This window comes from Aegilops tauschii, chromosome 1 (genome assembly GCF_002575655.3).
Source record: "Aegilops tauschii subsp. strangulata cultivar AL8/78 chromosome 1, Aet v6.0, whole genome shotgun sequence".
NCBI lineage: Eukaryota > Viridiplantae > Streptophyta > Magnoliopsida > Poales > Poaceae > Aegilops > Aegilops tauschii.
This window is the reverse complement of record NC_053035.3, coordinates 214,597,116-214,623,215: the sequence shown is the minus strand read 5'-3', so window position 1 is coordinate 214,623,215 and position 26,100 is coordinate 214,597,116. Positions and strand designations below refer to the sequence as shown.

Genomic DNA, 26,100 nt, shown 5'->3' with positions numbered 1-26,100 from the left:
AGCTCAAATGGGACTTTCGATCCCTCGTACTGCTGTTTGGTTGCGGAACGGACCTGATGAGATCGGCAGCTTATGCCAGCAGGATTGTAATGACCTACCCTGATTAATACAATCCTTTCCATTCGCAAAAAAAAAGCATCGATTTTGTTTTTTTTACCACGCCTTCCACCAATGTGATTTTGTGATGAAATTTTGCATGCACAACAAGCATTTGTGAAAGTATGCCACGAATAAATTTCAGATTTTTTTGAACCTTTGTTGATTTTTTGATCTTACTGTTCACACATGCTCATGGGTGTAGAAACTCCACGTCCCAGTCGGGACTGTTTCTAACAGCAGCATGGATGGCGATCTTTCATCTGAAATTTGTTCCCAACAATCTAACATCATCTTCTACCTCCCCAAACCAATTCCGAAAAGCCATGACTTAACACTTGTCATCTCAACGGCATGGTCCAAGCACAGCTAATATTTTCATGTCGGGGGTCAAAGGGCACACGATGAATATTCCACCAAATAACATTTCATAGGGAAAACATTTTTATTTCAGCACATCAAACCGCATGCTAAATTCATGAAAAATATAATTCACTAAGCAGAACGAAGATGATGATACAAACCGCATTTTTAACAAATTATTCTGCGTACATGTAGACAGTTCGTTTATTTGTCGGTCATTCATGCCAGAAAAGCCATTATTCATTTTTTTTCCAAGTCCAAAGTAGAATCAGGCAATACACAATGTGTTACACCATGAACATACATCCTCTTCGTAACACCAGCCATCTCAAGATGCATTCCGGTTCAATCTTGACATCATATGTTCAGATCTCTGCATATGTGGAAAAATAAATTGTATGCTTAGAACTGCTTGCTAAATTCAAATGAGCAAGTAGTGTGATAAATCATGATTTAAAACATAAAACGATTATCATAATTAGTTTTTAACTGCCTCCACACTCAATAACTATCTACTAATATCCTATTTAAAAAAAACTATCTACTAATATCCACTGGTAGTCATATTTACTAATGGATCACTGGCAGGAACACATGAATGCAGCTAACACATCATCATGTTCCAAAATTTTCCGTACAGAAGGCACTTGCTTCAGTATACCCATGAATGCAAACTAAGCATCATTGGCTTATCAGAACAAAAGAAACCTCCAAAAAAATAACAGACCTGCTCGGTGTAAGGCAGATACTTCCCATCAAATGTGACCACCACACGATCTTTTCCATCAGCCCCTTGAATCTTGTCAACTGAACAGTAGAAGTCTATAGCCGACATGCTGCAATTGAAAGCATTTAAATAAAGCAATAAGACATGGAAAGATTATTGAAAGTAATAAGACAGACAGGTCAATTTTGCAATCTCCATATTACTATAGGTCGGTTTCTTACATTCCATCACCAAAATCCTCATTGATGATCTCCTTGATGCTCTCTCCAAAATGCATAACAGCTTCATTCAATCTGTGTACATTATAATATAACAAAGTTAGAAACAACGCAATTCTACCATATTGTAGCATGAATTTCAGTGAAATGTACCTTCACTTCAATAATTAAGTGAAACATTTGTGCGCAGGGGAAGCATCAATGAAACATGTGCAACCAGGAAATAATGTGCCATCCGGATAAATTGGAACAAAAGAAGCTAAACCGATGTGATTAGCAATAAAAAAAACAGTGATACACCTACTCTGGACAAAAACAGCATGGTACAACTGTGCCAGACTGTTGAGAACAAAGTGGATTATCAAGTGCAACAGGCAAAGTACAGAAGCTAGAGATTCCAAGGAAAGACAGAGGCATCAGTATCAAGACTCAAAACTATCAACAGGCTATGGTAAAATTTATTCTTCTACTCTTGAGTAAGAACTTGGGTACAGAACATCCCATTTGAGTTTATACAAAGAATGGAAGATTAGAGTTGACACAAATACCAAAGAGCTCCTCCCCCTAAGGGGGCTCCAGGGCCCCTCAGCTCCTCCCCCTCCCCCTCGCGTCGCCTCCCCCTGGGCGGCGCCAGGGGCCCCGAAACCCTAGCGCCGCCAGCACCTTCTAGCCGCTGCTGCCGCCGGCGTGGGCCGCGGTGGCGGCGGGCCCGGTGCCGAAGGCATCTGGGCGGGTGGATGCGGCGGATCCCATCTGAGGCGGCAGGGGCGGCTCCTCTCGTGCGATCCAACGGCAGCGGCTAGGACGGCGACTCCAGGCTGTGCGGCAGGGGCCGGAGCACCATAGCCGGCGGAGCGGCGGCCCTGATTGGACGGCGGCGGTGGCAGCGCCCCATCCGGCGGGTTGGGCTGTTCTGGTCGTGATGGTGACGGCGGTCACTGCGGATCCAACGCCCCGTTTGGATCCGTCGCGGGGAGGCCTTCCGCTGACCGGCGGCGCGTGGAGGGACCGGTGAGGAGATGCCGGATCTCTGCCGGAGTACCGACGGCGACATACGTCTTCGTGGCGAGGTTCCGCTCGGTTCCAGACAGCCGCGAGGTCGGGAAGACGTGGCTTCCGGTGAAAATCGCGCCTGACTGCGGTCTTGGCGGACGATGGGGCGTCTCAGACGTCGTTCCCTTCTGGAGGCATCGTCGTTGCAGGTCACGTCAACCTGATCGGGAAGTTCCGGGGGAAACCCTAGATCTGGGTCTACCGGATCGGACGATGACGGTGCCTTCGGTATCGTTCTCCCTCCTGGGGGCATCGTTTTGGAGCAAGTGCTGGTTGGAGGGGACAAGAGGAGGAGGGTGATTCATCTGGTCCATTGATGACGGCGGATCTCGGCGGCGTGGCGCAGTGGAGACTCGGCGCCTGATGAGAGGAGATGGACTCGCGCAGGAGGATGACGCTGCCTGGCGTCGTGGTGGCGTCGGCGGCAGCTAGACCGGGCAAGGTTGATGCAGCAGTACAGCTCTGAAGATGGATTGATGGCAGGTGGCTGCGGCGGCCTCATACCCGGCAGGCGTCCTGGTTGAGGAGCACGCCGGACTGGTGGGTGCCCATACCCGGCAGGCGTCCTGGTTGGGACCTCAAGTCTAAGATGTTAGGTTTGGCTGCGAGGGCTGTTTGGTATTAGGCCCAGACTTTCAGTGCCCCTTCATCAACTGGATAGGGATAGCGACAGGTGTTGCTTAGTTGGTGGCTTTAGTCTTATTGTTGTATGACTTTGTAAGGTCTTGTGTCAATAATTAATAAAATGGCTGCATGCATCGTCCAGACGCAGAGGCCGGGGTCGTCCTCCTTTTCTAAAAAGATACCAAAGAGCTGGATGGTAGAAGGTTGCTGTTTGTTAAACATTGCAGAATTTTAGCAACTTTCCCTCCCTCGTCATGTCTTCATTCAGATTCAGCAGAAGAGCCAATATTCTTCCATTTTCTCACTGACATTTAAGGTACCACTTTGCTTTACAACATCATGCGCTATAGTTAGTGTTTGAAGTAGTTGGCAGTAACAGATCGTTTTCCTCTTGTCCCTGGCGGCTGGAACCCTAGCCGCCGTCAGGGAAGGCCGATCTTCCAAGCGCCACTCTCCGGCGGCTCCCCTGCGCCGGCGACCTTAGTCGTCAGTGGTGAGGGGGTCGCCGGATCCATGCATGTGGATCGTTTTTACTTTCTCGCAGTCTAGGTTTTTAGGTTGTTCATCGTCTTTGTTTCGGCAGCGACGATGACAACGCTGAATAAAGATTCTTCGGATTCTTCCCTGACGAGGCCATCGGTTCTATGGTTGGGGATGGATTTGGAAACCAGTCTGTTCAAGCAAAGATGGCGTGGCGGTGACGGCATCCTCGTGGTGGACCTGTGTCCTCGGGCTCCGCCGTGGCGACGACGTTTGCTCCAGCGTCGGCGCGGAGCTTGGAAGGTAGTCCAGGAGCGGATGCAGATTGTGGTCTGCATCAACGACATCTGGAAGACGGAGCATGTGCTGGGCTCGTGGTTCGTGGATGGCAGATATGGTTTCCTCCTTCGGCGTTTTAGTCGTGGTGGGGTGCTAGATCTGGAGTTTGATGACGTGTCCGGGGTGCCCCGGCCTGATTCGTTCAACGGTAAGGGCTTCACTTTTGGTGAGCCACTTTGGAGGTCCGCAAAGCTGCATATCAGCGATGGAGCCGCGTCGAGCTCGGGTGAGAAGGTGATTCATCATTCTTTTCTTCGGTGGCTACTGTGGTGGTGCCGGAGGCAGGTGACGGGCGTTGGTGTCAAGCTAGAGATGTTCTGCTATATTTTCAGTTTTATCATGTCGGTCTTTACGTGACTTGTACTTTATTCTTTATGATATGAATGAGACGTATTACCGTGAAAAAAGAAGTAGCTGGCAGTAATCGCGCGCCCTCTACACCGAGTTCGAGATGGAATTCGGGGATAAAACTACAAGGCATTGGGAGTGGGACAAGACTGGGCGGTCGGCACGAGGTAGGCACCTGTATATGGCGGGCTCGTGGACGATGTCCGGGTGGTAGGACCGGAAAGGCGGCCGCATCATGAGCTCCACGAGCTCGTCGGTGAGCGCCGGGACGGCCGCCCGGAACGCGGGCGCCATGTCGGGCTTGAGCTGCGCCTGGCGGCGCAGCAGCTGCGCGACGTAGACGTTGGTGAGCCCCGTCTCGGCCGCGATGTCCGAGAAGCTTTTCCCGGACTCCTCCTTCGCCGCCAACAGCCGAGGGACTACGGCCGCCGCGCTCGCGCCGCTCTCCTCCATGATTTGTCCGTCCGCCGTTTGCCTGCTCTGCCCGCGAGGTGCTCGACGAAATCGTGGGGGTGGGAAGGTGAGGCACGGGACGAATCTCTGACTGTACACCTCGTGGTGGGTGAGTGTGGCTGTAATTGGCGGCGAAACGACGGGGAAAGTTTTTCTTTTCCTACTGTAATATTTTTGAGATAATCCTACTGTAATTTATTTGATTGATGAGGAGGAAAGTTTTTGCACGGAGCTCGCGGAACAAGATGTCTCTTCGGCCATGTGTTTACGTAGTACTACTCCATCCGTTTAAAAAAATGACCCAACTTTAAGTTAGTATAAAGTTGAGTCATCTATTTTAGAACGAAGGGAGTACTAATTAGGCCTGTCTTTATGACCTGGTTGAATATCCTGATCCAGACTCTTAGACGGACCAGTTGAGTTCAGTCTGGCTAGTTGTGGGGTTAGCCTTTTTTTTGAGAGAGTCGTGGGCTTGGCCCTGTGGGTGTGAAATGTTCATTTCAACTTATACTATCTATTCACAAAAAAAAACTTATACATATCTATATTTTTAATTGATGTGAAAAAATCACCTCAACAAAATACAGATGTAAAAAATCTCTACCTAATCTGTACTAGTCCTGGCCATCTCAGGCCCGGCCCTGTCGGCCCACCCAGGCCCGGCCCTAAAATCCAGGGCCTAGGCCCGATGGGCTTGCCCATGGGCCGGGCTTGGGCCTGAGTTTTGAGCCCATCAGCAGGGCCTGGACGGGCTTGGGCTTGGCATATTGGCATTTTAAGGAAGAGGCCCGGCCCACGGCCCTGAGCCCTAAGGGCTTTTCAGGGCTTTTTACCAGATGGGTCGGGCTTGGGCTTGAAAAGTGGGCCTGGGAGGGCCTGGGCCTCAGTTTTCTGCCGTGGGCTTTTTCAGGCCCGGCCCATGGCCAGATATAATCTGTACCTACTCCCGTCGTGGTTTTTTTGCAAAGAAGCCCCTCCTTTTCTTAATATTCAACTCGCAGTCCCTGTTTAAGTAGTCTGGGAAAACGGTTCATTGTTTTAAAAAACGACCCTGTAATTTGGTCTATTCAACCCGCGGTCCATACGCTTGGTTTACTAATCGGGTAAACGCGATGGCTCGCGCGGCCGGGGGCGGCGCTCCTGCTCGATGCAAAACGGCGGCGGTGGCCGGATCCGTGCGCGGCAGAGGCTGGGGAGGCGGATCCAGAGGCCGGCGGCGAGGCGTGGGTCGCCGGTGAAGACAAGGCCGGAGCACGGCTGCCGGGCGGATCCATGGCATCCGCGACTCTGGGAAGAAAGGAAACAGGGAGGTGAGGGAGGGAGAAAGGAGGCGCGGTGCGCGACCTAGGCGGGAGCTCGCCGGAGCGTGGCGACGGCGGACGGGCGCGGGAGAGGCGCGGATCCAGCGCGACGGCGCGGAGTCCTTAAATATTCAGACTCGTCGTATTTCCTTCTTCATCCTGCTGGTGTTGTTCGTCCAGACGAACGAGAAGAGGAAGGCAGCAACGCTGCCGGCCGGCTAGTGACGGCAGCCAGGCCACGGGTGGTGCAGCCACTCCGGCGAGTACGAATGAGGAATTGACCACCAGGTAATCCATTCATCTCCCCTCTTTTCCTACTTCCCCTGGATCTGGTCCTCATTTGCCATGTTCTTCAGCTGCAGAAATCACTCATTCTCCATGTTATTGAGTCGATCTGAAGCCCAAAGCTTAGAGATCTTGTGCTCTGCATTACCTGGTATTTCATCTGATTGAGGGTAGCGGATGAAAGCATGGTTTAGTCATTGAGTTGACTAAAATCAGCTAAGCAGAGAGAGGCGTTTATTGCTGCAATTTAGATACAGGGCTTGATTGAGCTGCTGCTGGCCGCTGCTACTAGAAAGAGCGAGAGAGAGCAGAGAGGGAGAGATAGGGTTCCAATGCTTACTGGTCTAGAAAGAGTGAGAAAAAAGAAGTAGGAGACGAACAGAGAGATAGAGAGCTACACATCACTGAACCCTTTGGATTCTAATGCAAGGTTGAATAATTTTGTGTGTTCTTACTGTCTGGGATATATGAAGTTTTTTGGCTTATCATTGTGCCTTAAGTTTCCGACATCGCTTGGCTGTACACCGACGACTTTCGCCGATAATCCGTCTACTCATACTCGACCGTTCGCCGAACTTTGTCTGACCTGCTACAGTGTCATCATTTGCATCTGACATCAAAGACTAATTAATTTCATATGTTCTTTAGTATATGCTCTTTAAGCTCTGAACAAGTCAGTGCCTGAAATACCACATGTACTCATTACAAGATGATCTTCAGGAAAGACAATAATGACAAGTAGCGATCAAAGGAGATAAAGCTAGCTCAATTTTTATCTAGGAAGAACAGCTGCTGTCTGAGAGAAAAATATGAGAAAAGATAAACTAATATCATGATGATGGCATTAATTGACTATTTTGGAAGGTGCAATCGAAGGTGATAAAGGTAGCTAATTTTGTATCTAGAAATAACAGTTGTTGTGACAGAGAAACGAAAGCTAAATATACCACTATATACCTGTTCGCGTCTATCAATTTAATTGTCACGAGTATTTCTAATTCATTCATCTTACTTCTTCATAATACGTATATACTACTTTTGTTCAGGTATATACTACTTTTTATCACTTTTACTTCTTCTCACTGGATGCATGCATGCTTTTCCGCACAGGTTTCCCTAAATTCAGTTTTTTGGTGTATACTTTCTCCTCATCATATACTGTTGATCGATACTGAAATATCATATGGAAGATAGCCCTCTCTTCTATACCCCTTGTGAAAAGTAGTATACTATCATTTCAAAAGAAAACACACCATATACTCATTTCTGATAATGAGTACACACTGATCATTATTGCCAGTATCATAGGTATATACTCTGAGAATAGTTGTATATATCCCACTTGAAAAAAATAGTATGTATATACTCCTTGCAAATTACTGTATATCATTTAAACGTTTTTACGTAAGACCGACCGTCTAGATACAATAACTATTAGTATTTTAATAACTTGAATTGCTCTGCTTGGGTCTTCTCTTATGTATGAGTGCACCATGTGTGGGTTAACTTTTTTGGGTCTTCTAACTCTCTGGGATAATTTGCATCTCTATTTGTGCTAATTGGCAAGGTGCATGAATACTGATTTATCAAGGTTTTTGCTAGAGAAGTTGCAACAGCTTTGATCAAATATTATTATTTATTATTCCTTCTTGGTTTTAGCCAATAAAGTCGAGAATCTAAATCCTTCTACTGTATGTGTACCTGTAATAGAGCAACACTTGGTGCAGCTAGCTGCAGCAAGGACCAACTTGACTTGATGGGATACAATCACCAAGAAAGAATCATACTCCTGTGTGATCCAAGATATTGCACGAACAAGCTTGGGTGGATACAATCACCAAGAAAGAATCATACTCCTGTATGACCAACTTGACTTGATGGGGAGTACCTGAACTTACCATTATGCATTGCACGAACTACCAAGATATTGTATCTTCCTGTATGATCCATAACTCATAGACATGAGTAGCGATGGGATACTATTTGGTATGAACAACATCATCATCTTGCAATTCTAACATGTATTCATTTAACTTATTTATCCACATAATAGCGATGCATCTTACGTATCTGTATAATGTATTTGAATCCAAAATGCAATTAACTCCTTAATTTGCCTTCAACAGGATGAGCGATCTGACATGTAAGCTTAGCTCGGTGGTTCATTGATGAGGAACACTAGATGAGAAGAAAGAAAACACATGCCAAATCTGTTTGGCTACTTCTAGATGCTTCCACTCTAGTGTAGTATTTCTTTCCTTTTCTTTTTTATCATATCTACTGTTTTCTAGAGTCTTCTAGTTGTGAGTAGCTATGAGTAGAATGGTGAAACTTACATAATGTTTTCTAGAGTATAGAGTATTCCAGCTATAAGTAGAAGTATGTGAAGGCTTTCCAAAGCCCTATAAATAGAGGTCCTCGCCTCTACTTTGGAGGCAGACTATGTACCCCTACCTATAATAGAACTTGTTGTTCTTATCTAAGATCTTGGAGTAGATCTTGTGCCCTAGGAGTTCTGGATTGAACTCTTACTGCCCTATCAACCTACATTCGCCTCTAGAGCGATATCTAGCGCAGCACGTTGAAGATGTTCCTTCAACACTTGTTCTGTACACATTGTAGCAGCAAGGTGGAGTTGCTCCTCCACAAACTTTGTGCTGCTTCAGGTGGTATCAGAGCCTTGTTGACCCATACTAGTTCTTGCTGTCCTCTTCGAGAGTAAGTTGCAGCAAGCAATGGAGCAGTTGGAGAAGAGGATGGATGCTGCTGAATAATAAATCAAAGAGCTGCGTAAAGATCTTAATAGGAGATTTGACCAGCTGGTTGAGATGATAAGAAAGGGTGTCCCCCCTGCTACCAATGAAGGAGATTCATCTAAAGAAGAGGAAGATGTTCATCAAGGAAGAAGGAGAGGTAATCTTGGAGCAAGACCGCCACGACAACATGTTGTTCAACGTGCTTCAAGAAGGCCAATTTATGTTGAGGCTTCTGAAGGTGAAGAATATGATGATGCCCTTGAAGAGCCAAATCTCTACGCATATCGGAGAGCACCCAACCCTACATATGCAAGAGATACATACAAGGTGAAAGCTGAGATCCCAAGTTTTAATGGAAATGTTAACATTGAAGGGTGCCTGGATTGGTTATATGAAGTGGAGACTTTCTTTGAGGTCATGGAGGTTCCGGAAGATCGTAGAGTTCCTTTGGTCGCATACAAACTGAAAGGAGGAGCCGGTGCATGGCGGCATCACGTTCAAGAGGAGCGCAGGCTGAGAGGAGAACCTCGTGTTAGAACTTGGCGACAAATGAAAGGCCTTTTGAAAGGGAGATTTTTGCCTGCTGATTATGACCAGATCCTATTTATCCAATTTCAAAATTGTGCTCAAGGAAATAGGACTGTTTCAGATTACACGGAGGAGTTTCTAAGGCTACAAGTGAGGTGCAACCTTGCTGAAACTGAAGAGCAACAAGTTGCAAGGTACGTCAATGGTCTCAATGATGCTATTCAAGATCGATTGATGATGCAACAAATCTGGTCCGTTGATCAAGCACAAGCTCTAGCCTTAAAGGCCGAGAGGTTTGTGAGGATGAGAAAGACAACTAAGGCTCCATATCCTCCATATCCTCATACCGAAGGCTCATCTAGGAGCCAACCTAATAGAGTGGAAGAAAAAACCACTCCACTAAAGACAAAACAGCCCATCCCGAAGCAAACTAGAGGCAAGGGTAAGCCAGATGAAGGTCCAAAGTGCTATAAATGTGGTAAAGAGGGACACATATCCAGCGGCTGCCCACTAAGGAAATTTGTTAACACGACTATCCATGATAGTGAAAGCGATGAGGAAGAATACGAATCTGAAGATGTAGACGGACAAGAGGTTTGTCAAGAAGAAGGTGAAGAGGTGGTATGTGTGATCCAGCGTGTCCTATGTTCCACACCACAACTCGATGACACACAACGGAAGAAAATATTTAAGAGCAAATGCACGGTGAATGGCAAGGTATGCAAACTAGTGATTGATAGTTGCAGCTGCGAGAATCTTATCTCCCAGAAGTTGGTGGACCATTTAAAGCTTGAAACCCATGATCATCCAAATCCCTACACTATTGGATGGATCAAGAAAGGAGTGAATATGAGGATTACCAAACAATGCAACCTGCCACTTTCTTTGGGTAAGCATTATCGCTCAAATGTGTTGTGTGATGTGGTTGACATGGATGCCAGCCATGTTCTTCTTGGGAGGCCTTGGCAATTTGATGTGGATACTACACACAAGGGCAAGGAAAATTCTTACTCTTTCATTTGGAACAAGAGAAGGATCATTATCTTACCAAACAAACCCGAAGGTAATACCTCTAAGGAGGAGGGGAAAACTATGTTAACTATCTCCCATACCTCTCATGAGTTTATGGAAGACTTGAAGGAGACAGATTTGTGTGCTGCACTTGTTGTAAAGGGAGAAGAGCACCTGACTGTTGAAATTCCAGCAAAGGTACGTGGTTTATTGGCAGAATTTCAGAACATACTTGGGGAGCCACATGGCTTGCCACCGATGAGAGGAATTCAACATAGAATTGACTTAATTTCGGGAGCAAGTCTTCCTAATCTTCCACACTATCGAATGAGCCCAAAGAAGCATGGTATATTGAAGGAGAAAGTGGAGGAATTGTTGCAAAAGGGGCACATTCGAGAAAGTATTAGCCCATGTGCTGTACCAGCTCTACTCGCGCCAAAGAAAGATGGATCTTGGCGCATGTGTACGGACAGTAGAGCCGTTAACAAGATCACCGTAAGGTATAGATTCCCTATTCCCCGTCTGGATGATATGTTGGATCAGCTTAGTGGAGCAAGAGTGTTCACAAAGCTAGATTTAAGAAGTGGATATCATCAAATCCGTATAAGACCCGGGGATGAATGGAAGACCGCCTTCAAGACAAAGGAAGGGTTGTTTGAATGGCTAGCCATGCCATTTGGACTCTCAAATGCATCAAGTACCTTTATGCACTTAATGAATCAAGTCCTTAGACCCTTCTTATCCCACTTTGTTGTGGTCTATTTTGATGACATCTTGATCTATAGCAAGGATGAGGATGAACACTTTGATCACATTCGGAAGTGTTGGGGATCGTAGCAGAATTTTAAAATTTCCTACGCATCACCAAGATCCATCTATGGAGTATACTAGCAACGAGGGGAAAGGAGTGCATCTACATACCCTTGTAGATCGCGAGCGGAAGCGTTCCAATGAACGAGGTTGATGGAGTCGTACTCGCCGTGATCCAAATCACCGATGACCGAGTGCCGAACGGACGACACCTCCGCGTTCAACACACGTACGGAGCAGCGACGTCTCCTCCTTCTTGATCCAGCAAGGGAGAAGGAGAGGTTGATGGAGATCCAGCAGCACGACGGCGTGGTGGTGGATGTAGCGGGATCTCGGCAGGGCTTCGCCAAGCTTCTGCGAGAGGGAGAGGTGTTGCAGGGGAGGAGGGAGGCGCCAAAGGCTGTGGTATTGCTGCCCTCCCTCCCCCCCTTTATATAGGCCCCCTGGGAGGGGGGGCGCCGGCCAACAACCCATCTATGGGGGGGCGGCGGCAGGGGGGAAACTTCCCCCCCAAGTCAAGTGGGGCGCCCCCCCACCCTAGGGTTTCCAACCCTAGGCGCAGGGGGGAGGCCCATGGGGGGCGCCCCAGCCCACTAAGGGCTGGTTCCCTTCCCACTTCAGCCCATGGGGCCCTCCGGGATAGGTGGCCCCACCCGGTGGACCCCCGGGACCCTTCCGGTGGTCCCGGTACAATACCGATAACCCCCGAAACTTTTCCGGTGGCCAAAACTGGACTTCCTATATATAATTCTTCACCTCCGGACCATTCCGGAACTCCTCGTGACGTCCGGGATCTCATCCGGGACTCCGAACAACTTTCGGGTTTCCGCATACTCATATCTCTACAACCCTAGCGTCACCGAACCTTAAGTGTGTAGACCCTACGAGTTCGGGAGACATGCAGACATGACCGAGACGCCTCTCCGGTCAATAACCAACAATGGGATCTGGATACCCATGTTGGTTCCCACATGTTCCACGGTGATGTCGAGGATTCAATCAATCCCGTATACAATTCCCTTTGTCAATCGGTATGTTACTTGCCCGAGATTCGATCGTCGGTATCCCAATACCTTGTTCAATCTCGTTACCGGCAAGTCTCTTTACTCGTACCGCAATGCATGATCCCGTGACTAACTCCTTAGTCACATTGAGCTCATTATGATGATGCATTACCGAGTGGGCCCAGAGATACCTCTCCGTCACACAGAGTGACAAATCCCAGTCTTGATCCGTGCCAACCCAACAGACACTTTCGGAGATACCCGTAGTGTACCTTTATAGTCATCCAGTTACGTTGTGACGTTTGGCACACCCAAAGCACTCCTACGGTATCCAGGAGTTGCACGATCTCATGGTCTAAGGAAAAGATACTTGACATTGAAAAAGCTCTAGCAAACGAACTACACGATCTTTGAGCTATGCTTAGGATTGGGTCTTGTCCATCACATCATTCTCCTAATGATGTGATCCCGTTATCAATGACATCCAATGTCCATAGTCAGGAAACCATGACTATCTGTTGATCAATGAGCTAGTCAACTAGAGGCTTACTAGGGACACGTTGTGGTCTATGTATTCACACATGTATTACGATTTCCGGATAACACAATTATAGCATGAAAAATAGACAATTATCATGAACAAAGAAATATAATAATAACCATTTATTATTGCCTCTAGGGCATATTTCCAACAGTCTCCCACTTGCACTAGAGTCAATAATCTAGTTACATTGTGATGAATCGAACACCCATAGCGTCCTCGCGTTGATCATGTTTTGCTCTAGGGAGAGGTTTAGTCAACGGATCTGCTACATTCAGGTCCGTATGTACTTTACAAATATCTATGTCTTCATTTTGAACACTTTCACGAATGGAGTTGAAGCGACGCTTGATATGCCTGGTCTTCCTGTGAAACCTGGGCTCCTTGGCAAGGGCAATAGCTCTAGTGTTGTCACAGAAGAGAGTCATCGGGCCCGACGTATTGGGAATCACCCCTAGGTCGGTAATGAACTCCTTTATCCAGACTGCTTCCTGTGCTGCCTCCGAGGCCGCCATGTACTCCGCTTCACATGTAGATCCCGCCACGACGCTTTGCTTGCAACTGCACCAGCTTACTGCTCCTTCATTCAAAATATACATGTATCCGGTTTGTGACTTCGAGTCATCCAGATCTGTGTCGAAGCTAGCGTCGACGTAACCCTTTACGACGAGCTCTTCGTCACCTCCATAAACGAGAAACATATCCTTAGTCCTCTTCAGGTACTTCAGGATATTCTTGACCGCTGTCCAGTGTTCCATGCCGGGATTACTTTGGTACCTTCCTACCAAACTTACGGTAAGGTTTACATCAGGTCTGGTACACAGCATGGCATACATAATAGACCCTATGGCCGAGGCATAGGGGATGACACTCATCTTTTCTCTATCTTCTGCCGTGGTCGGGCATTGAGCCGTGCTCAATTGCACACCTTGCAATACAGGCAAGAACCCCTTTTTGGACTGATCCATATTGAACTTCTTCAACATCTTGTCAAGGTACGTACTCTGTGAAAGACCAATGAGGCGTCTTGATCTATCTCTATAGATCTTGATTCCTAGTATATAAGCAGCTTCTCCAAGGTCCTTCATTGAAAAACACTTATTCAAATAGGCCTTTATACTTTCCAAGAATTCTATATCATTTCCCATCAATAGTATGTCATCCACATATAATATGAGAAATGCTACAGAGCTCCCACTCACTTTCTTGTAAACACAGGCTTCTCCATAAGTCTGTGTAAACCAAACGCTTTGATCATCTCATGCACCAGCCCATAGATTGAGCGCTGGAGCTTGCATACTTTGTCAGCATTCTTAGGATCGACAAAACCTTCCGGCTGCATCATATACAATTCTTCCTTAAGGAAGCCATTAAGGAATGCCCTTTTGACGTCCATCTGCCATATCTCATAATCATAGTATGCGGCAATTGCTAACATGATTCGGACGGACTTCAGCTTCGCTACGGGTGAGAAAATCTCATCGTAGTCAACCCCTTGAACTTGTCGATAACCCTTAGCGACAAGTCGAGCCTTATAGATGGTCACATTACCATCCGCGTCTGTCTTCTTCTTAAAGATTCATTTATTTTCTATGGCTCGCCGATCATCGGGCAAGTCAGTCAAGTCCATACTTCGTTTTCATACATGGATCCTATCTCGGATTTCATGGCTTCTAGCCATTTGTCGGAATCCGGGCCCGCCATCGCTTCTTCATAGTTCGAAGGTTCACCGTTGTCTAACAACATGATTTTCAGGACAGGGTTGCCGTACCACTCTGGTGCGGAACGTGTCCTTGTGGACCTACGAAGTTCAGCAGTAACTTGATCCGAAGCTTCATGATCATCATCATTAACTTCCTCCCCAGTCGGTGTAGGCACCACAGGAACATCTTCCCGCGCTGCGCTACTTTTCGGTTCGGAAGGGGTGACTATCACCTCATCAAGTTCCACTTTCCTCCCACTCAATTCTTTCGAGAGAAACTCTTTCTCCAGAAAGGACCCGTTCTTGGCAACAAAGATCTTGCCTTCAGATCTGAGGTAGAAAGTATACCCAATGGTTTCCTTAGGGTATCCCATGAAGACGCATTTTTCTGACTTGGGTTCGAGCTTTTCAGGTTGAAGTTTCTTGACATAAGCATCGCATCCCCAAACTTTTAGAAACGACAGCTTAGGTTTCTTCCCAAACCATAATTCATACGGTGTCGTCTCAACGGATTTCGACGGAGCCCTATTTAAAGTGAATGCGGCAGTCTCTAAAGCATAGCCCCAAAATGAGAGCGGTAAATCGGTAAGAGACATCATAGATCGCACCATATCCAATAGAGTGCGATTACGACGTTCGGACACACCGTTTCTCTGAGGTGTTCCAGGCGGCGTGAGTTGTGAAACTATTCCACATTTCCTTAAGTGTGCACCAAACTCGTGACTTAAATATTCTCCACCACGATCTGATCGTAAGAATTTTATTTTCCTGTCACGTTGATTCTCGACCTCACTCTGAAATTCCTTGAACTTTTCAAAGGTTTCAGACTTGTGTTTCATTAGGTAGACATACCCATATCTACTTAAGTCATCAGTGAGAGTGAGAACATAACGATATCCTCCGCGAGCCTCAACACTCATTGGACCGCACACATCGGTATGTATGATTTCCAATAAGTTGGTTGCTCGCTCCATTGTTCCGGAGAACGGAGTCTTGGTCATCTTACCCATGAGGCATGGTTCGCATGTGTCAAATGATTCGTAATCAAGAGACTCCAAAAGTCCATCTGCATGGAGCTTCTTCATGCGCTTGACACCAATGTGACCAAGGCGGCAGTGCCACAAGTATGTGGGACTATCGTTATCAACTTTACATCTTTTGGTATTCACACTATGAACATGTGTAACATCACGTTCGAGATTCATCAAGAATAAACCATTGACCAGCGGGGCGTGACCATAAAACATATCTCTCAAATAAATAGAACAACCATTATTCTCGGATTTAAATGAGTAGCCATCTCGAATTAAACGAGATCCAGATACAATGTTCATGCTCAAAGCTAGCACTAAATAACAATTATTAAGGTTTAAAACTAATCCCGTAGGTAGATGCAGAGGTAGCGTGCCGACGGCAATCACATCGACCTTGGAACCATTCCCGACGCGCATCGTCACCTCGTCCTTCGCCAGTCTCCGTTTATTCCGTAGTTCCTGTTTTGAGTTACAAATATGAGCAACCGCACCGGTATCAAATACCCAGGAGCTACTACGAGTACTGGTAAGGTACACATCAATTACATGTATATCACATATACCTTTGGTGTTGCCGGCCTTCTTGTCCGCTAAGTATTTGGGGCAGTTCCGCTTCCAGTGACCACTTCCCTTGCAATAAAAGCACTCTGTCTCAGGCTTGGGTCCATTCTTCGACTTCTTCCCAGTAACTGGCTTACCGGGCGCGGCAACTCCCTTGCCGTCCTTCTTGAAGTTCTTCTTACCCTTGCCCTTCTTGAACTTAGTGGTTTTATTCACCATCAACACTTGATGTTCTTTTCTGATCTCCACCTCCGCTGATTTCAGCATTGAATATACCTCAAGAATGGTCTTTTCCATCCCCTGCATATTGAAGTTCATCACAAAGCTCTTGTAGCTTGGTGGAAGCGACTGGAGGATTCTGTCAATGACCCCGTCATCCGGGAGATTAACTCCCAGCTGAGTCAAGTGGTTGTGCAACCCAGACATTCTGAGTATGTGCTCACTAACAGAACTATTCTCCTCCATTTTACAGCTGAAGAACTTGTCGGAGACATCATATCTCTCGACCCGGGCATGAGCTTGGAAAACCATTTTCAGCTCCTCGAACATCTCATATGCTCCATGTTTCTCAAAACGCTTTTGGAGCCCCGGTTCTAAGCTGTAAAGCATGCCGCACTGAACGAGGGAGTAATCATCAGGACGTGATTGCCAAGCGTTCATAACGTCTTGGTTCTCTGGGATTGGTGCTTCACCTAGCGGTGCTTCTAGAACATAATCTTTCTTGGCAGCTATGAGGATGATCCTCAGGTTCCGGACCAAGTCCGTATAGTTGCTGCCATCATCTTTCAGCTTGGTTTTCTCTAGGAACGCGTTGAAGTTGAGGACAACGTGGGCCATTTGATCTACAAGACATATTGTAAAGATTTTAGACTAAGTTCATGATAATTAAGTTCATCTAATCAAATTACTCAATGAACTCCCACTCAGATAGACATCCCTCTAGTCATCTAAGTGCAACATGATCCGAGTTAACTAGGCCGTGTCCGATCATCACGTGAGACGGACTAGTCAAGATCGGTGAACATCTCCATGTTGATCGTATCTTCTATACGACTCATGCTCGACCTTTCGGTCCTTCGTGTTCCGAGGCCAAGTCTGTACATGCTAGGCTCGTCAACACCCGTTGTATGCGAACGTTAGAATCTATCACACCCGATCATCACGTGGTGCTTCGAAACAACGAACCTTCGCAACGGTGCACAGTTAGGGAGAACACTTTCTTGAAATTATTATAAGGGATCATCTTACTTACTACCGTCGTTCTAAGCAAATAAGATGCAAAACATGATAAACATCACATGCAATCAAATAGTGACATGATATGGCCAATATCATTTTGCTCCTTTGATCTCCATCTTCGGGGCACCATGATCATCTTCGTCACCGGCATGACACCATGATCTCCATCATCATGATCTCCATCATTGTGTCCTCATGAAGTTGTCACGCCAACGATTACTTCTACTTCTATGGCTAACTCGTTTAGCAACAAAGTAAAGTAATTTACATGGCGCTATTCAATGACACGCAGGTCATACAAAATAATAAAGACAACTCCTATGGCTCCTGCCGGTTGTCATACTCATCGACATGCAAGTCGTGATTCCTATTGCAAGAATATGATCAATCTCATACATCACATATATCATTCATCACATCTTCTGGCCATGTCACATCACATAGCACATGCTGCAAAAACAAGTTAGACGTCCTCTAATTGTTGTTGCAAGTTTTTACGTGGCTTGTATAGGTTTCTAGCAAGAACGTTTCTTACCTACGTAAAACCACAACGTGATATGCCAATTTCTATTTACCCTTCATAAGGACCCTTTTCATCGAATCCGTTCCGACTAAAGTGGGAGAGACAGACACCCGCTAGCCACCTTATGCAACTAGTGCATGTCAGTCGGTGGAACCTGTCTCACGTAAGCGTACGTGTAAGGTCGGTCCGGGCCGCTTCATCCCACAATACCGCCGAAACAAGATAAGACTAGTAGCGGCAAGAAGAATTGGCAACATCTACGCCCACAACTGCTTTGTGTTCTACTCGTGCATAGTAACTACGCATAGGCCTGGCTCATGATGCCACTGTTGGGGATCGTAGCAGAATTTTAAAATTTCCTACGCATCACCAAGATCCATCTATGGAGTATACTAGCAACGAGGGGAAAGGAGTGCATCTACATACCCTTGTAGATCGCGAGCGGAAGCGTTCCAATGAACGAGGTTGATGGAGTCGTACTCGCCGTGATCGAAATCACCGATGACCGAGTGCCGAACGGACGGCACCTCCGCGTTCAACACACGTACGGAGCAGCGACCTCTCCTCCTTCTTGATCCAGCAAGGGGGAAGGAGAGGTTGATGGAGATCCAGCAGCACGACGGCGTGGTGGTGGATGTAGCGGGATCTCGGCAGGGCTTCGCCAAGCTTCTGCGAGAGAGAGAGGTGTTGCAGGGGAGGAGGGAGGCGCCAAAGGCTGTGGTATTGCTGCCCTCCCTCCCCCCTTTATATAGGCCCCCTGGGAGGGGGGGCGCCGGCCAACAACCCATCTATGGGGGGGCGGCGGCCGAGGGGGGGGGGAGTCCCCCCCCCCAAGTCAAGTGGGGCGCCCCCCCACCCTAGGGTTTCCAACCCTAGGCGCAGGGGGGAGGCCCATGGGGGGCGCCCCAGCCCACTAAGGGCTGGTTCCCTTCCCACTTCAGCCCATGGGGCCCTCCGGGATAGGTGGCCCCACCCGGTGGACCCCCGGGACCCTTCCGGTGGTCCCGGTACAATACCGATAACCCCCGAAACTTTCCCGGTGGCCAAAACTGGACTTCCTATATATAATTCTTCACCTCCGTACCATTCCGGAACTCCTTGTGACGTCCGGGATCTCATCCGGGACTCCGAACAACTTTCGGGTTTCCGCATACTCATATCTCTACAACCCTAGCGTCACCGAACCTTAAGTGTGTAGACCCTACGGGTTCGGGAGACATGCAGACATGACCGAGACGCCTCTCTGGTCAATAACCAACAGCGGGATCTGGATACCCATGTTGGTACCCACATGTTCCACGATGATCTCATCGGATGAACCACGATGTCGAGGATTCAATCAATCCCGTATACAATTCCCTTTGTCAATCGGTATGTTACTTGCCCGAGATTCGATCGTCGGTATCCCAATACCTTGTTCAATCTCGTTACCGGCAAGTCTCTTTACTCGTACCGCAATGCATGATCCCGTGACTAACTCCTTAGTCACATTGAGCTCATTATGATGATGCATTACCGAGTGGGCCCAGAGATACCTCTCCGTCACACGGAGTGACAAATCCCAGTCTCGATCCGTGCCAACCCAACAGACACTTTCGGAGATACCCGTAGTGTACCTTTATAGTCATCCAGTTACGTTGTGACGTTTGGCACACCCAAAGCACTCCTACGGTATCCGGGAGTTGCACGATCTCATGGTCTAAGGAAAAGATACTTGACATTGAAAAAGCTCTAGCAAACGAACTACACGATCTTTGAGCTATGCTTAGGATTGGGTCTTGTCCATCACATCATTCTCCTAATGATGTGATCCCGTTATCAATGACATCCAATGTCCATAGTCAGGAAACCATGACTATCTGTTGATCAACGAGCTAGTCAACTAAAGGCTTACTAGGGACACGTTGTGGTCTATGTATTCACACATGTATTACGATTTCCGGATAACACAATTATAGCATGAACAATAGACAATTATCATGAACAAAGAAATATAATAATAACCATTTATTATTGCCTCTAGGGCATATTTCCAACAGGAAGGTGCTAGAAGTACTAAGGGAAAATGAGCTCTACGTCAACTTGAAGAAATGTGTTTTCCTGCAAACACAACTTCTTTTCCTAGGATTCGTCATAACATGTGACGGCATTCGTGTTGATGATTCTAAGGTTGAAGCAATCCGAGAATGGCCAACTCCTAAGACCATTTCTGAGGTAAGAAGCTTTCATGGCCTTGCAACTTTTTATAGGCGATTTGTTAAGAATTTCAGCACTATCATGGCACCAATTACCGAGTGTTTGAAGAAAGGAAAGTTCCAATGGGCAGAAGCAGCTGAAGCTAGCTTCAATGAGATTAAACAAAAGCTATCACAAGCTCCTGTCTTGGTACTACCTGATTTCAACAAGACTTTTGAGTTGGAGTGTGATGCAAGTGGAGTAGGCATTGGAGCTGCCCTATCTCAAGAAAGGAAGCCCATTGCTTTCTTTAGTGAGAAGTTAAGTGAAGCTAGACATAAATGGAGTACCTATCAACAAGAATTATACGCCGTTTTCAGAGCATTGAAAACTTGGGAAGTCTATTTGCTGCCTAAAGAGTTCATTGTTTATAGCAACCATCAATCCTTGAAGCATTTTAGAAATCAAAAACATGTTGACCGCATGCTAGCAAGATGGGCAGTATATTTTGAGAGGTTTAACTATCTCATCATGCATAAATCTGGAATAACTAACAGAGTGGCCGATGCTTTGAGTCGTCGTGCATGCCTCTTGACTTCTTTTGAAGTTGAACTTCCGGGCATGGGTCAAATAAAGGAGTTGTATGAGGGTGACGAAGACTTTGGCCATGTTTGGGTAAAGCACGCAAGGGGCCAACCATTAGGTGATGACTATTTGATGCAAGATGGATATCTCTTAAAAAATGATCGTTTGTGCATTCCAAGAAGTTCTCTACGTGACAAGCTGGTTAGAGAGCTCCATTCAAGTGATCTTAGTGGCCATGTTGGACGGGACAAGACTATCGCTAACCTGGAAGCTTGCTATTTTTGGCCACAACTAAAGAGAGATGCTGGAAAGTTCGTTCAACGGTGCCCCGTATGTCAGACCTGCAAAGGCCAAGTCCAGAACACAGGGTTATACATGCCTTTGCCTGTTCCTGTTGCTCCATGGGAGGACATTTCTATGGACTTCGTCTTGGGCTTGCCAAGAACAAGACGAGGAAGTGATGCTGTATTTGTGGTCATGGATAGATTCTCTAAGATGGCTCATTTCATCCAATGCCGCAAGACAACGGATGCTCATCATGTGGCAAACCTATTCTTTCGAGAAGTGGTCAGACTTCATGGAGTTCCAAGGTCCATTGTCTTAGACCGTGATAGCAAGTTTCTTACTGCATTTTGACTCACTTTGTGGAAGCAATTCAACACTGACTTGAAATTTTCTAGCACTGCTCATCCACAAACAGATGGACAAACGGAAGTGGTGAACAAGTTTTTGGGCAATCTGATCCGCTGCATTTGTGGAGAAAGAAAGGGGCAATGGGATTTGGCTTTATCTCTTGCAGAGTTCTCCTACAATAACTCCAAGCATAGATCCACAAGAAGGAGCCCTTTTTCCATTGTCTACACTAAAGTTCCAACACATGTGGTGGACCTGGTGAAGCTGCCATCAAGGGGAAACTCAAAATCAACATTGTCCTTTGCTGATAATTACACCGAGTTATTTGAAGAGATTCGCGGCGCTTTGGAAGCACAAAATTAGAAATATAAACAACTTGTTGATTGCAAAAAGAGGCCAAAATCATTCCAAGTCGGTGATAAGGTGATGGTCTACCTCCGAAAAGAGAGGCTGCCTTTAGGTGTTAAAGGGAAACTTAGGCAGCGAAGGTATGGGCCCTTCTCTATTATGAGGAAGATAAATGATAATGCTTATGTGATAGATCTTCCAAGTGACATGGGTATCTCCAACACTTTCAATGTTGCGGACTTGACTCTCTACCATCCAGAAGAAGCGCTCTATGAAGATAACTCGAGGGCGAGTTCCAAACAACCAGGGGAGAATGATGAGGAACACTAGATGAGAAGAAAGAAAACACATGCCAGATCTGTTTGGCTACTTCTAGATGCTTCCACTCTAGTGTAGTATTTCTTTGCTTTTCTTTTCTATCCTATCTACTGTTTTCTAGAGTCTTCTAGTTGTGAGTAGCTATGAGTAGAATGGTGAAACTTACATAATGTTTTCTAGAGTATTCCAGCTATAAGTAGAAGTATGTGAAGGCTTTCCAAAGCCCTATAAATAGAGGTCCTCGCCTCTACTTTGGAGGCAGACTATGTACCCATACCTATAATAGAACTTGTTGTTCTTATCTAAGATCTTGGAGTAGATCTTGTGCCCTAAGAGTTCTGGATTGAACTCTTGCTGCTCTATCAACTTACATTCGCCTCTAGAGCGATATCTAGCGTAGCACGTTGAAGCTGTTCCTTCAACACTTGTGCTGTACACATTGTAGCAGCAAGGTGGAATTGCTCCTCCACAAACTTTGTGCTGCTTCATTCATATTATCACTGTTAGTCTTCTGGTCGTGTCAATTTTTTTAGACTTCTTGAGGTAGCTCAACCAATCTGGTGTAAAGCTATGAAGGCATTTTGCTTGGAAACAATACTGAAAGGATACCTTCATTTTATCCCCTAGATTAGTATAAGTATATTAAGTCCCGTTTATTTAGATGTATAGCTTGCATGACAGTTTTGTTTAAACAAGTTTTTGGGGCCTTTAGCAATTCTCACATATGTTGTTAGCCATCCACTTGCTTTTCAAGATATCATTTCCAATCTACTTCATGCATGCACTTTTTATTTCATGTCGATAACACCGATGCTTCCTGAAATGTATGTGAGTGATGGAGCATGATGTGGCCTTGAACCTTTGGACTGGGGGGGGGGCTGATTTTTTTCCCGTAGTAATAATAAACGGGCGATTGCTTATGCGGTACGTCATCGAAATTGCTCTCAAAGTTGCAAAATATTACCTACCAATGCCATCTATAAATAAAAAAACGTTTCACACAAGGGAATCCTTGCATTGGCCGGCCCATGCGTTCGGGCCCTCCTATACTGCGCTCTGTGCACTACAAGAAGATGCAGCACGCCCGTTTGGGCAGCCCCATGTCCGGGCGGCCTGCTTCATAAATTTCGTTTTTTCTTTTTCTTTTTTTACTTTATTAATTTGGTACTTTAAAAAAGTTTCTAAAATTAAAAAAATAAGAATTTTGAAAAAAATGTTTAATGAATCATCAAATGTTTGTGGATTCAAAAACTATTAGCGATTTTGTAAAAAAAATGTTTGCTTATTAAAAAAATTGTGATTTTGAAAACAAATGTTCGGGAAATAAAAAAAGTTCATGATTTAAAAAAAAGTTCATGTATTAACTATTAGGAAATGTTAATGAAATTGAACAAAATTTTGCTAATTCAAAATATGTTCATGAATGGAAAAGTATCCTAGAAATTCAAAAACTATTCGTGACTTACAAAATAGTTTATTCATTCATAAAATGTTCGTTGATTCAGAAAATGATCATGCATTTAAAAAATGTTTGTTAAATTAAAAAAAATATTCATGAATTTCAAAAATGGTTCCACCAATTTCCAAAAAAAATGTTTTTTAAATTTCAAAAATATTCGTGAATTTCAAAAATGGTTCCACCAATTTCCAAAAAAATGTTCGTCGATTCTAGAAATGTTTTCCGATTGAAGAAAAATAGTTTTAAGTTTTTTCAACATTTTAGAAAATTGTTTACAAAGAATGAAAATTGTTCATGAATTCATTTTAGAAAATGTTCAAAAAATTGTAAAAATGTAACGAATTTAACAAATGTTCATGATTTCAAATATGTGCACGAGTTTAAAAATTGTTCATGATTTCACGAAATTGAGAGTGATTGTGTATCTCGGTGATGCAACAAAATGTGGTTATGGCCATTGAAGAGCATGTTCTTTTTCTCCCGTTGCAACGCACATGCCCTTTTGCTAGTCTAATTAAAACTTATACATATTTTTATTTTCTTCATTTTTTCTTAAAATACTTGTCTTTCTATTCTTTCAATGCTATTTTACTTCTGAGTAATATAGTCATCCACTCATTCGGCCGCATAATAAATTGTTTAAAACTTATTGTAGTGATTTTTTTGTACGAATGGTGCTAAAGCAAGATTTTTGAAACGCTGCGGTAAAGCATGTAACAATTCATATTGTTTGCCGCCCACTGGCCAAGGATGAATCATAATCGTTCAAATATGGCATGCTTTATTCGACTTGTCGATACATGCAGTCAAGAGAAAAAAAAGGGGGTAATTAGCCCTTATTGGAGATTTGCATTTTTCGTTTAACATTTTGTGCGTGCATACCATACATCGATCGGGCATTTTACTCACACTCTTAAGTTCTTTCAGTCAACTCCAGGACGAGACATCGATCATCGGTTGGAGAGATATTAGATATCAGCTCGTTTCATTACTGACCACCTTATTGAGTTTAGGCACAGCGACAGCCGACAGTGAAAGAATATTCGGCAGACCTTCACACAGGCATTTACAACCATAATGAAGAACTAGCTACTCACTCAAGACCATAGTGAATTCGAAGCCCCGAACAACGGGTACAGCACTGTAAAGTATATACCGGTCGAGATCGGAGACGATGAGACGTACGTCGTCCTCACCGGCCGGCCGGCTACTCAATGCGCGCGCTGAGAAATCAAGTCCCGGCAGCCGTGCAATGATCGGCCGGCTACGTGCCGTTAGCCCGGTGGCCCCTCGTGGATCTACAGTGTCGTCATCAGAAAGCAGCCGGTCCTTGCCGGATCGCGAGCCACGCCACGCAACACCTGTCACCTGTGGCTGTGGTCGCTGCGTTGCGTGCTCGCGTCGATCGGGCTCGCCAACTGCTTCTGCATGCATCTGTGGTCGATCGTACGTACGCGTTCGCGGAAACATCGATCGCCGCGGCACCAGAGAGGGAGGCAGAGACCAGAGACCCTTCCCTGCCCGACTCGACCGAATAACTGATAGGTCGGCTCGCAGTTAGGGATGTCGTCTTTGATTTATTCATCAGCCTCTGTTTGTCCCTGCACCAGCAATCTTTTCTTATCCCACAGTTCAGCTGCTCCAACAGTAGCGCTTAATTTTGTCGATGCTCGGCTGTTCTTTTTCTCTTTGAAAAATGACTTTTTTGTGGTGTGTTACAACAATGCGTTAGTCACCACAAGGCATGCATGTGCCTAGTACTTGTCCGTCAGGTGCAGGCGCCGACCATGTCTTTTTTTTAAACAAGGTAAAAGATTTGCCATTTTCATTGAATAAGAAGGAGTATTAGGGGTCTTGGCCAAAGGCTAAATACAACGTACCACTTTCGCGGCATTGATATTACACAAATGTTTCGCACCGGCCAGACACCATAGCGTCGCCTCGTCTTTGATTCTAGATACTAAAACCCCAACAGGCACTGCGACATTACGAAATACCATAGCATTCCGCTCTTTCCAGATTTCCCATGAGACAAGCAGCATAAGGCAGGTAAGCGGTCGTCGAGATTGCGTCGTGTTGGAAGCGTTGGCGCTCCACCAATTCTTCACCGTGTCAACCATGGCCCAGTTCTGCGGGTAAATGTCATGAAGGCCAAGCCACACTTTAATCATGTTCCATACTCTAACCGTGTAGCGGCATTTGAAAAGCAGATGAGCCGCCGATTCTGGACTTGCTTGCACAGGGGGTACATGTTGCAATTAGGCCACCCTCGCTTCTGAAGCCGGTCTGCCGTCCAGATTCTATTGTTGATGACTAGCCAAGCGAAAAACTTGCATTTGGGGGGGGGGGGGGGGGAGTTGTCCAAACAATTTGAGGCAAGTCCGAGTCGACTAAACCGAGAAACTGCGCACTATAAGTCGTTGCTGTAGAATAGTGACCATCCTTGGTGAGCTTCCAAATGATGGAGTCAGGCATGAGGCACCGACCATATCATCTCGGTAATATTCGTTTTACTAAATGGCCTTTCTGAAAATTAATCTCTTCATTGACCCCTCGATAAACTTATTTTTAAATCTGGCCCATAGT

The 26,100-nt window shown here is 45.7% G+C and overlaps 2 protein-coding genes across 2 annotated transcripts; one reads left to right on the top strand and one right to left on the bottom strand.

The window, feature by feature from the left end:
- Positions 1–607: 607 nt before the first annotated feature.
- On the bottom strand, positions 608–4,862 carry LOC109759686 (cyanate hydratase). Its single transcript, XM_020318517.4, has 4 exons — positions 4,424–4,862; positions 1,408–1,479; positions 1,187–1,295; positions 608–832 (listed from the first exon to the last, which is right to left on the bottom strand). The coding sequence occupies exons 1-4, from the start codon at positions 4,699–4,701 to the stop codon at positions 788–790; spliced, it is 504 nt and encodes a 167-aa protein (XP_020174106.3). The 5' UTR covers positions 4,702–4,862; the 3' UTR covers positions 608–787.
- Positions 4,863–5,754: 892 nt separating this feature from the next.
- On the top strand, positions 5,755–25,831 carry LOC120975016 (uncharacterized). Its single transcript, XM_073505826.1, has 3 exons — positions 5,755–6,290; positions 7,998–11,279; positions 25,725–25,831. Exons 2-3 carry the CDS (start codon positions 9,116–9,118, stop codon positions 25,829–25,831), a joined length of 2,271 nt encoding a protein of 756 aa, XP_073361927.1. The 5' UTR covers positions 5,755–6,290; positions 7,998–9,115.
- The last annotated feature ends 269 nt before the right edge of the window (positions 25,832–26,100 follow it).

Coding starts and splice junctions, on each gene's coding strand:
- LOC109759686 (XM_020318517.4), bottom strand. CDS start 4,701: ATGGAGGAGAGCGGCGCGAGCGCGGCGGCCGTAGTCCCTCGGCTGTTG. Junction 1,480..4,423: donor CACGAGCCCGCCATATACAG/GTGCCTACCTCG, acceptor TAATGTACACAG/ATTGAATGAAGCTGTTATGC. Junction 1,296..1,407: donor GAGGATTTTGGTGATGGAAT/GTAAGAAACCGA, acceptor TTTCAATTGCAG/CATGTCGGCTATAGACTTCT.
- LOC120975016 (XM_073505826.1), top strand. CDS start 9,116: ATGATAAGAAAGGGTGTCCCCCCTGCTACCAATGAAGGAGATTCATCT. Junction 11,280..25,724: donor TGGACTCTCAAATGCATCAA/GTACCTTTATGC, acceptor TTTGAAAAGCAG/ATGAGCCGCCGATTCTGGAC.